This window comes from Coregonus lavaretus, assembly GCF_964263955.1.
Source record: "Coregonus lavaretus genome assembly, contig: HAP1_SCAFFOLD_347, whole genome shotgun sequence".
NCBI lineage: Eukaryota > Metazoa > Chordata > Actinopteri > Salmoniformes > Salmonidae > Coregonus > Coregonus lavaretus.
The window spans coordinates 257,083-269,868 of NW_028162446.1; the positions used below are offsets into that span (position 1 = coordinate 257,083).

Genomic DNA, 12,786 nt, shown 5'->3' on the forward strand with positions numbered 1-12,786 from the left:
AACACCGTACAACTGGCGACCGTGTCAGCGTGCATGCACCCGGCCCGCCACAGGAGTCGGTAGAGCGCGATGGGACAAGGACATCCCTGCAGGCCAAACCCTCCCCTAACTCGGACGATGCTGGGCCAATTGTGCGTCGCCTCATGGGTCTCCCGGTCGCAGCCGGCTGCGACACAGCCTGGGATCGAACCCAGATCTGTAGTGACACCTCGAGCACTGCAGTGCCTTAGACCGCTGGGCCACTCGGGAGGCCCCATGATGAATATTCTGTTGTTGAATTGTTGTTCTCCATCAGCTGCCTCCGTATTATATTTGTCTGCGTAGCTGCTGAAATCAAACACATTTATCACAAAACATGCCAACAGCTGGCCCTAAACAAGATGATCATAAAATATACATTTTAAATGCATGTTTGAAAAACATTTTTCAAAAGGAAACAATGATGTCCAATTTCATGATGGTAAGATTGTTATTGGGATTTTAACAAGATATTACTATAAAGTTTTTCTTTAGACTTCTACAATGGGTTTATCATAATAACTAGAGGTCATATCCTACAGACTCTCATTTCATCAAAATGTGACACATTAAGGTAATACACACACTGGTTAGCTTTTACCTGTTAAATGTTTGCGCTTTAGCGTCAGTTTGTATTTTGATTAGATGTCTAGATGCCTCGGGCATTCGGAGCTGATTGGTGTTGATTTCCCTTCATCAGACTGCCACAAATACATTTTGATCTTCTTATAGGTGGGTTTTACTTTTCTAAAACAAATGATAAACACAAAGTTTGCACAGAAAGTTATGTAATTTATTGATGTTTAAGTGGTTGAAGGGACTGGCAATTAATTTGAGCTATAATACCTGTGATAAGAAGTTACTTCAGATGTGCAAAGGTTACTGTTCTATTAACTCATTGGTTTTGACATTAATAGTCCATGACGAATATTATGCCTTTAAAACAATGATATTCTATTCATTGATATATTATGCCTTTAAAACAATGATAGTCTAACAGTATGTGAGGTGTTCATACTCTGGATCTGACTGATTGGACATCAATATGGGCTGCGTCTCTAATGGCACCATATTCCCTATATAGTTCACTACCTTTGACCAGAAATAGTGCACTGTACAGGGAATAGGGTGCCATTTGGGACACAGCCTGAACTCTCTGTTAGCTCAAACATCATTTTCTCAGTATCATCTACAGTATCCTCTTATCTAATACTAAACATCACCCTCACCAAACTATTATCTAATACTAAACATCATCCTCTTATCTAATACTAAACATCACCCTCATCATCCTCTTATCTAATACTAAACATCACCCTCATCATCCTTTTATCTAATACTAAACATCACCCTCATCATCCTTTTATCTAATACTAAACATCATCCTCTTATCTAATACTAAACATCACCCTCATCATCCTTTTATCTAATACTAAACATCACCCTCATCATCCTCTTATCTAATACTAAACATCACCCTCATCATCCTTTTATCTAATACTAAACATCATCCTCTTATCTAATACTAAACATCACCCTCATCATCCTTTTATCTAATACTAAACATCATCCTCATCATCCTCTTTAACCATCTGACCCTATCTGTTGACGACAGCATATATTTGCAGTTTGGCAAAACACACACACACACACACACAGAGCTAGAGACAGCATCATGCCATGAAAATTCCTGAGTGAACATGACATTTCCACAGCGTTCTGTTTATTCCAATGACTAATGCTGCAGAGAGAGCGAGATGGTGTGTGTGGGTGGGGGGGGGGGGTATGAGAGAGATGGCTAGTGTGTTCAGGAGGATTCATATTTATAGTAGACCTAGTCTGTGTCCCAAATGGTGCCCTATTCCCTTGATAGTGCACTACTTCTGACCAGGGCCCATAGGGAATAGGGTACACTATGTAGGGAATAGGGTGCACTATATAGGGAATAGGGTGCCATTTGGGACAGAGCCCTAGTGCTCCACAGGTACATGTCAAAACAAATATTTTCAATGCAATTTCCCCTGCTGCAGTAGACACAATATTTCCCCTGTTGCAGTAGACACAATATTTCCCCTGCTGCAGTAGACACAATATTTCCCCTGCTGCAGTAGACACAATATTTCCCCTGCTGCAGTAGACATAATATTTTCCCCTGTTGGAGTAGAGAGAATATTTTCCCTGTTGCAGTAGACAGAATATTTCCCCTGTTGGAGTAGACAGAATATTTTCCCTGTTGCAGTAGACATAATATTTTCCCTGTTGCAGTAGACATAATATTTCCCCTGCTGCAGTAGACAGAATATTTCCCCTGTTGGAGTAGAGAGAATATTTTCCCTGTTGCAGTAGACAGAATATTTCCCCTGTTGTAGTAGACAGAATATTTCCCCTGTTGGAGTAGACATAATATTTCCCCTGTTGGAGTAGACAGAATATTTCCCCTGTTGGAGTAGACAGAATATTTCCCCTGTTGGAGTAGACAGAATATTCTGTCTACTGGGACAGAGGTTCACCTTCCAGCAGGACAATGACCCTAAGCATACTGCTAAAGCAACACTTGAGTGGTTTAAGGGGAAACATTTAAATGTCTTGGAATGGCCTAGTCAAAGCCCAGACCTCAATCCAATTTAGAATCTGTGGTATGACTTAAAGATTGCTGTACACCAGCGGAACCCATCCAACTTGAAGGAGCTGGAGCAGTTTTGCCTTGAAGAATGGGCAAAAATCCCATTGGCTAGATGTGCCAAGCTTATAGCGACATACCCCAAGAGACTTGCAGCTGTAATTGCTGCAAAAGGTGGCTCTACAAAGTATTGACTTTGGGGAGGGTGAATAGTTATGCACGCTCAAGTTCTGTTTTTTGTCTTATTTCTTGTTTGTTTCACAATAAAAAATATTTTCCATCTTCAAAGTGGTAGGCATGTTGTGTAAATCAAATTATACAAACCCCCCAAAAATCAATTTTAATTCCAGGTTGTAAGGCAACAAAATAGGAAAAATGCCAAGGGGGGTGAATATTTTCCCAAACCACTGTACCTTTGATCCTCATTGCTTCAAGGCAACAACAGCAGCAGTCATGTTTAGTCAAACTGTCATCCCATTATATCACTGTCGACTACCAATGGAAGACTTCTCTCCGACAGAACGAGTTGGTGTGTTATACGGTGCCGTATTAGGACATCCTCAGTCACCCCAGATTATTTTGACTCTGTGGCTGTCCTAATAGGGACACCATAGTTATCTGTTTTGTGATTTCCAAAGGCTTCATATTTGATCTAGAGAGAGACTTGAAGTTCCCGAGAAATGTCTGCTTAATAACATACTCTGTCTCCTCAGTTTCAGTGGGTTTTCTGTGTTATTTCACAGGTTGCATATTTGATCTGGAGTTTCGGACGAGGAGAGACGGGAAGTTCATAGCTTTGGGGAAGCCTGAGGGTCATCCTAACTCTGGCCGTAGCGTCGGTCAGTGTGGGGTCACACCCTGCACCCTGGTGACATGCAGGAACGGAGGCACCTGTGTGGACTCTGGATCCTCTGTCTAGTATGTACACTACATTTTCGTTGACTGTTTTATTTTATTGAACTGTTCTTTAATCAGGAAGTCCCATTGTTATGCAGATAGATTGTAATCAATTAATCAAATTGATTTATATTGCCCTTTTTACCACAACATTTATCACGAAGTGCTTTACAGTAACCCATGAAGCCCATTTTATGTGACTGTGGTATTATTATTGAGTTAAGTGAATGCATGACATGACTTGACCAGAGGTGTAGGCTAAGGCTGGTCATATAGGGGTGATTGAAGTGTACTGCTGCAGGGGGACTCATGACTTGACCAGAGGTGTAGGCTAAGGCTGGTCATATAGGGTTGATTGAAGTGTACTGCTGCAGGGGGACTCATGACTTGACCAGAGGTGTAGGCTAAGGCTGGTCATATAGGGTTGATTGAAGTATACTGTTGCAGGGGGGGCTCATGGTTTCTTCTATAAATATTTTATCAGTGAGATTGATAGAGATGGAAAGTGAGCGCACTTCCTGCCCTCGCTAAAACAGTCTTTGTGGCAAGTGCTCCCTCTATCCATCTCTATGGCGAGACTGAGAAAACAGGACCATGTATCCATGTTGCATGTCAGACCAAGGGCTTAGTGGGCATCAGGCCTCCTCCGGCTGGTGTAATCAATGTTATTATCCCAGTTCCCCTCCAGAAATGAGAGGCTTTGGAGACATAAATCACTGTTCAACATGGAGGCAAATGAATGGGTATGCCTATACGACTGTTAGTCCTATTAATCATGGTTGGATGGGTTGACCAGGAGATAGGTGGTGAATTCAGGACTATTTTCAGCCGGTACAAGTGCTGATCTGGGATCAGGTCCCCACTGTCCATGTGTTCTTGTTCATTATGATCTAAAAGGCAAAACTGATCCTAGATCATCACTCCTACTCTGAGATGCTTTGTGAACACGGGTCCAGATCCCTAACATGTGTTTGGAATCAGCTTAGCCTTTTAGCTTATATATGAACACGATTATATGGACAGGGGGACCTGATCCTAGATCCGTTTGTTTGAGTTTATTCTGTTCAGGAGAGACTTATTTGTCTTTAATGTTGAGAACAGCATGATCAGAGCAAGGAGCTGTGTGTTTATGACTCAGTGTTAATGACTGTGATACACTACAGTGCAGGCAATAGTGGATTCATTCAGACAATAATTGCAAAAGCTAATGTAGTTGGTGAAGGTATAATAACTCTTAGTAATTCACTGTAGATGTATCATCACCACCTGTAGACTCTGTAGATGTATCATCACCATCTGTATACTCTGTAGATGTATCATCACCATCTGTAGACTGTAGATGTATCATCACCACCTGTATACTCTGTAGATGTATCATCACCATCTGTATACTCTGTAGATGTATCATCACCACCTGTAGACTGTAGATGTATCATCACCACCTGTAGACTCTGTAGATGTATCATCACCACCTGTATACTCTGTAGATGTATCATCACCACCTGTAGACTGTAGATGTATCATCACCATCTGTAGACTCTGTAGATGTATCATCACCATCTGTAGACTCTGTAGATGTATCATCACCACCTGTATACTCTGTAGATGTATCATCACCACCTGTAGACTCTGTAGATGTATCATCACCACCTGTATACTCTGTAGATGTATCATCACCACCTGTAGACTGTAGATGTATCATCACCACCTGTAGACTGTAGATGTATCATCACCATCTGTAGACTCTGTAGATGTATCATCACCATCTGTAGACTGTAGATGTATCATCACCATCTGTAGACTCTGTAGATGTATCATCACCACCTGTAGACTCTGTAGATGTATCATCACCACCTGTAGACTCTGTAGATGTATCATCACCACCTCTAGACTCTGTAGATGTATCATCACCACCTGTAGACTGTAGATGTATCATCACCACCTGTAGACTCTCTAGATGTATCATCACCATCTGTAGACTGTAGATGTATCATCACCACCTGTAGACTGTAGATGTATCATCACCACCTGTAGACTCTCTAGATGTATCATCACCATCTGTAGACTGTAGATGTATCATCACCACCTGTAGACTCTGTAGATGTATCATCACCATCTGTAGACTCTGTAGATGTATCATCACCATCTGTAGACTCTGTAGATGTATCATCACCACCTGTAGACTGTAGATGTATCATCACCACCTGTAGACTGTAGATGTATCATCACCACCTGTATACTCTGTAGATGTATCATCACCACCTGTAGACTCTGTAGATGTATCATCACCACCTGTAGACTCTGTAGATGTATCATCACCACCTGTAGACTGTAGATGTATCATCACCATCTGTAGACTCTGTAGATGTATCATCACCATCTGTAGACTCTGTAGATGTATCTTCACCATCTGTATACTCTGTAGATGTATCATCACCATCTGTAGACTCTGTAGATGTATCATCACCATCTGTATACTCTGTAGATGTATCATCACCATCTGTAGACTCTGTAGATGTATCATCACCATCTGTAGACTCTGTAGATGTATCATCACCACCTGTAGACTGTAGATGTATCATCACCACCTGTAGACTGTAGATGTATCATCACCATCTGTAGACTCTGTAGATGTATCATCACCATCTGTAGACTCTGTAGATGTATCTTCACCATCTGTATACTCTGTAGATGTATCATCACCATCTGTAGACTCTGTAGATGTATCATCACCACCTGTAGACTCTGTAGATGTATCATCACCATCTGTAGACTGTAGATGTATCATCACCACCTGTATACTCTGTAGATGTATCATCACCATCTGTATACTCTGTAGATGTATCATCACCATCTGTATACTCTGTAGATGTATCATCACCACCTGTAGACTGTAGATGTATCATCACCACCTGTAGACTGTAGATGTATCATCACCACCTGTATACTCTGTAGATGTATCATCACCACCTGTAGACTGTAGATGTATCATCACCACCTGTATACTCTGTAGATGTATCATCACCACCTGTATACTCTGTAGATGTATCATCACCACCTGTATACTCTGTAGATGTATCATCACCATCTGTAGACTCTGTAGATGTATCATCACCATCTGTAGACTCTGTAGATGTATCATCACCACCTGTAGACTGTAGATGTATCATCACCACCTGTAGACTGTAGATGTATCATCACCATCTGTATACTCTGTAGATGTATCATCACCACCTGTAGACTGTAGATGTATCATCACCACCTGTAGACTCTGTAGATGTATCATCACCATCTGTATACTCTGTAGATGTATCATCACCATCTGTAGACTGTAGATGTATCATCACCACCTGTATACTCTGTAGATGTATCATCACCATCTGTAGACTCTGTAGATGTATCATCACCACCTCTAGACTCTGTAGATGTATCATCACCACCTCTAGACTCTGTAGATGTATCATCACCACCTCTAGACTCTGTAGATGTATCATCACCACCTGTAGACTCTGTAGATGTATCATCACCATCTGTATACTCTGTAGATGTATCATCACCACCTGTAGACTGTAGATGTATCATCACCACCTGTAGACTCTGTAGATGTATCATCACCATCTGTATACTCTGTAGATGTATCATCACCATCTGTAGACTCTGTAGATGTATCATCACCACCTGTATACTCTGTAGATGTATCATCACCACCTGTAGACTCTGTAGATGTATCATCACCATCTGTAGACTCTGTAGATGTATCATCACCACCTGTATACTCTGTAGATGTATCATCACCACCTGTAGACTCTGTAGATGTATCATCACCACCTGTATACTCTGTAGATGTATCATCACCATCTGTAGACTCTGTAGATGTATCATCACCACCTGTATACTCTGTAGATGTATCATCACCATCTGTAGACTCTGTAGATGTATCATCACCACCTGTATACTCTGTAGATGTATCATCACCACCTGTAGACTGTAGATGTATCATCACCACCTGTAGACTGTAGATGTATCATCACCATCTGTATACTCTGTAGATGTATCATCACCACCTGTAGACTGTAGATGTATCATCACCACCTGTAGACTCTGTAGATGTATCATCACCACCTGTATACTCTGTAGATGTATCATCACCACCTGTAGACTCTGTAGATGTATCATCACCACCTGTATACTCTGTAGATGTATCATCACCATCTGTAGACTCTGTAGATGTATCATCACCATCTGTAGACTCTGTAGATGTATCATCACCATCTGTAGACTGTAGATGTATCATCACCACCTGTAGACTCTGTAGATGTATCATCACCATCTGTAGACTCTGTAGATGTATCATCACCACCTGTAGACTCTGTAGATGTATCATCACCATCTGTATACTCTGTAGATGTATCATCACCATCTGTAGACTGTAGATGTATCATCACCACCTGTATACTCTGTAGATGTATCATCACCATCTGTAGACTCTGTAGATGTATCATCACCATCTGTAGACTGTAGATGTATCATCACCACCTGTATACTCTGTAGATGTATCATCACCATCTGTAGACTGTAGATGTATCATCACCACCTGTATACTCTGTAGATGTATCATCACCACCTGTAGACTGTAGATGTATCATCACCACCTCTAGACTCTGTAGATGTATCATCACCATCTGTAGACTGTAGATGTATCATCACCACCTGTAGACTGTAGATGTATCATCACCACCTGTAGACTGTATATGTATCATCACCACCTCTAGACTCTGTAGATGTATCATCACCACCTGTAGACTCTGTAGATGTATCATCACCACCTGTAGACTGTAGATGTATCATCACCACCTGTAGACTGTAGATGTATCATCACCACCTGTAGACTGTAGATGTATCATCACCACCTGTAGACTGTAGATGTATCATCACCATCTGTAGACTCTGTAGATGTATCATCACCACCTGTAGACTCTGTAGATGTATCATCACCACCTGTATACTCTGTAGATGTATCATCACCATCTGTAGACTCTGTAGATGTATCATCACCATCTGTAGACTGTAGATGTATCATCACCATCTGTAGACTCTGTAGATGTATCATCACCACCTGTATACTCTGTAGATGTATCATCACCACCTGTAGACTCTGTAGATGTATCATCACCACCTGTAGACTCTGTAGATGTATCATCACCACCTGTAGACTCTGTAGATGTATCATCACCATCTGTAGACTCTGTAGATGTATCATCACCACCTCTAGACTCTGTAGATGTATCATCACCACCTGTAGACTGTAGATGTATCATCACCATCTGTATACTCTGTAGATGTATCATCACCACCTGTAGACTCTCTAGATGTATCTTCACCATCTGTATACTCTGTAGATGTATCATCACCATCTGTAGACTCTGTAGATGTATCATCACCATCTGTATACTCTGTAGATGTATCATCACCACCTGTAGACTCTGTAGATGTATCATCACCACCTGTATACTCTGTAGATGTATCATCACCACCTGTAGACTGTAGATGTATCATCACCATCTGTATACTCTGTAGATGTATCATCACCACCTGTAGACTGTAGATGTATCATCACCATCTGTATACTCTGTAGATGTATCATCACCACCTGTAGACTCTGTAGATGTATCATCACCACCTGTAGACTCTGTAGATGTATCATCACCACCTGTAGACTCTGTAGATGTATCATCACCATCTGTATACTCTGTAGATGTATCATCACCACCTGTAGACTCTGTAGATGTATCATCACCACCTGTAGACTCTGTAGATGTATCATCACCATCTGTAGACTGTAGATGTATCATCACCACCTGTATACTCTGTAGATGTATCATCACCATCTGTAGACTCTGTAGATGTATCATCACCATCTGTAGACTGTAGATGTATCATCACCACCTGTAGACTCTGTAGATGTATCATCACCATCTGTAGACTGTAGATGTATCATCACCACCTGTAGACTGTAGATGTATCATCACCACCTGTAGACTCTGTAGATGTATCATCACCACCTGTATACTCTGTAGATGTATCATCACCATCTGTAGACTGTAGATGTATCATCACCACCTGTAGACTGTAGATGTATCATCACCACCTGTAGACTCTGTAGATGTATCATCACCACCTGTAGACTCTGTAGATGTATCATCACCATCTGTAGACTCTGTAGATGTATCATCACCATCTGTAGACTCTGTAGATGTATCATCACCACCTGTAGACTCTGTAGATGTATCATCACCACCTGTATACTCTGTAGATGTATCATCACCACCTCTAGACTCTGTAGATGTATCATCACCACCTCTAGACTCTGTAGATGTATCATCACCACCTCTAGACTCTGTAGATGTATCATCACCACCTGTAGACTGTAGATGTATCATCACCATCTGTATACTCTGTAGATGTATCATCACCATCTGTAGACTCTGTAGATGTATCATCACCACCTGTAGACTCTGTAGATGTATCATCACCACCTCTAGACTCTGTAGATGTATCATCACCACCTGTAGACTGTAGATGTATCATCACCATCTGTATACTCTGTAGATGTATCATCACCACCTGTAGACTGTAGATGTATCATCACCACCTGTATACTCTGTAGATGTATCATCACCACCTGTAGACTCTGTAGATGTATCATCACCACCTGTAGACTCTGTAGATGTATCATCACCATCTGTAGACTCTGTAGATGTATCATCACCATCTGTAGACTCTGTAGATGTATCATCACCATCTGTATACTCTGTAGATGTATCATCACCACCTGTAGACTCTGTAGATGTATCATCACCACCTGTAGACTCTGTAGATGTATCATCACCATCTGTAGACTGTAGATGTATCATCACCACCTGTATACTCTGTAGATGTATCATCACCACCTGTAGACTCTGTAGATGTATCATCACCACCTGTAGACTCTGTAGATGTATCATCACCATCTGTAGACTCTGTAGATGTATCATCACCATCTGTAGACTCTGTAGATGTATCATCACCATCTGTAGACTGTAGATGTATCATCACCATCTGTATACTCTGTAGATGTATCATCACCATCTGTAGACTCTGTAGATGTATCATCACCATCTGTAGACTCTGTAGATGTATCATCACCACCTGTATACTCTGTAGATGTATCATCACCATCTGTAGACTCTGTAGATGTATCATCACCACCTGTATACTCTGTAGATGTATCATCACCACCTGTAGACTGTAGATGTATCATCACCATCTGTAGACTCTGTAGATGTATCATCACCATCTGTAGACTCTGTAGATGTATCATCACCACCTGTAGACTCTGTAGATGTATCATCACCATCTGTAGACTGTAGATGTATCATCACCACCTGTATACTCTGTAGATGTATCATCACCACCTGTAGACTCTGTAGATGTATCATCACCACCTGTAGACTCTGTAGATGTATCATCACCATCTGTAGACTCTGTAGATGTATCATCACCACCTGTAGACTCTGTAGATGTATCATCACCATCTGTAGACTGTAGATGTATCATCACCACCTGTAGACTCTGTAGATGTATCATCACCACCTGTAGACTGTAGATGTATCATCACCACCTGTATACTCTGTAGATGTATCATCACCACCTGTAGACTCTGTAGATGTATCATCACCACCTGTAGACTCTGTAGATGTATCATCACCACCTGTATACTCTGTAGATGTATCATCACCACCTGTAGACTCTGTAGATGTATCATCACCACCTGTAGACTCTGTAGATGTATCATCACCATCTGTAGACTCTGTAGATGTATCATCACCACCTGTAGACTCTGTAGATGTATCATCACCATCTGTATACTCTGTAGATGTATCATCACCACCTCTAGACTCTGTAGATGTATCATCACCACCTGTAGACTCTGTAGATGTATCATCACCATCTGTATACTCTGTAGATGTATCATCACCACCTGTAGACTGTAGATGTATCATCACCACCTGTAGACTCTGTAGATGTATCATCACCACCTGTAGACTGTAGATGTATCATCACCACCTGTATACTCTGTAGATGTATCATCACCACCTGTAGACTCTGTAGATGTATCATCACCACCTGTAGACTCTGTAGATGTATCATCACCATCTGTAGACTCTGTAGATGTATCATCACCACCTGTATACTCTGTAGATGTATCATCACCATCTGTAGACTCTGTAGATGTATCATCACCATCTGTAGACTCTGTAGATGTATCATCACCACCTGTAGACTCTGTAGATGTATCTTCACCATCTGTAGACTCTGTAGATGTATCATCACCACCTGTAGACTCTGTAGATGTATCATCACCACCTGTAGACTGTAGATGTATCATCACCACCTGTATACTCTGTAGATGTATCATCACCACCTGTAGACTGTAGATGTATCATCACCACCTGTAGACTGTAGATGTATCATCACCACCTGTAGACTCTGTAGATGTATCATCACCACCTCTAGACTCTGTAGATGTATCATCACCACCTCTAGACTCTGTAGATGTATCATCACCACCTGTAGACTGTAGATGTATCATCACCATCTGTAGACTGTAGATGTATCATTGTTGAGACTTCTAGCTCACTCAGGAAAAGAAAAAAGAAAAGAAAACATATATATATATATAAATAGATAAAAGAGAAGCAAATGGGTCTGATGTGTTCAATTAAATGGGGAACGAGTGATTTCTTTAAGTTTCTTAGATGCTCGGATATGTTACGTTATGTGCGCATGCGCAGCTTCACTAGAGACGTAAATTATGGCACCTGGTAATCATTTCACGGCAGACAATCATCAGGAGCACACAGCCCGTTGGTATGTAACTGCGAACTACTCACAGTCTAGCATCAATGTTTAAGTCACTTATATGTTTGAGCACTGAACATTTACCTCACTGTGTCGGTGTTAGTTGGCCGAGAGTAACTTGTAGCTCGCCGGGTGCGGTAGCTCAGCGACCCAGATGCTGTATAGCATTAGGCTATCATTATCAGCCATTTGCGTTGTGCTGATTGTTCGGAGCACTCTGCTGGTTTCTGGTGGCGGTGGTGATAGCGGTGGTTTGGTTCGGTGATCCATGGTGGAGCGCCGCGTTGTGTTGCGTTTGTGCATGTGTTGGTCCTTTGGACGAGGCATGTGGTGGCATGGGTTCTGTGTCC

The 12,786-nt window shown here is 41.5% G+C and overlaps 1 protein-coding gene across 1 annotated transcript in view; it reads left to right on the forward strand.

The window, feature by feature from the left end:
- The window catches only part of LOC311119232 (protein eyes shut homolog), a gene marked incomplete at both ends in the record, with an annotated part of 59,901 nt that overhangs the window by 17,963 nt on the left and 29,152 nt on the right, over positions 1-12,786 (forward strand). Inside the window, one exon of the mRNA XM_084193958.1 lies at positions 3,382-3,556. Within this exon, the coding sequence (XP_084050084.1) occupies positions 3,382-3,556 (175 nt within the window). The remainder of the gene's footprint in view (positions 1-3,381; positions 3,557-12,786) is intronic.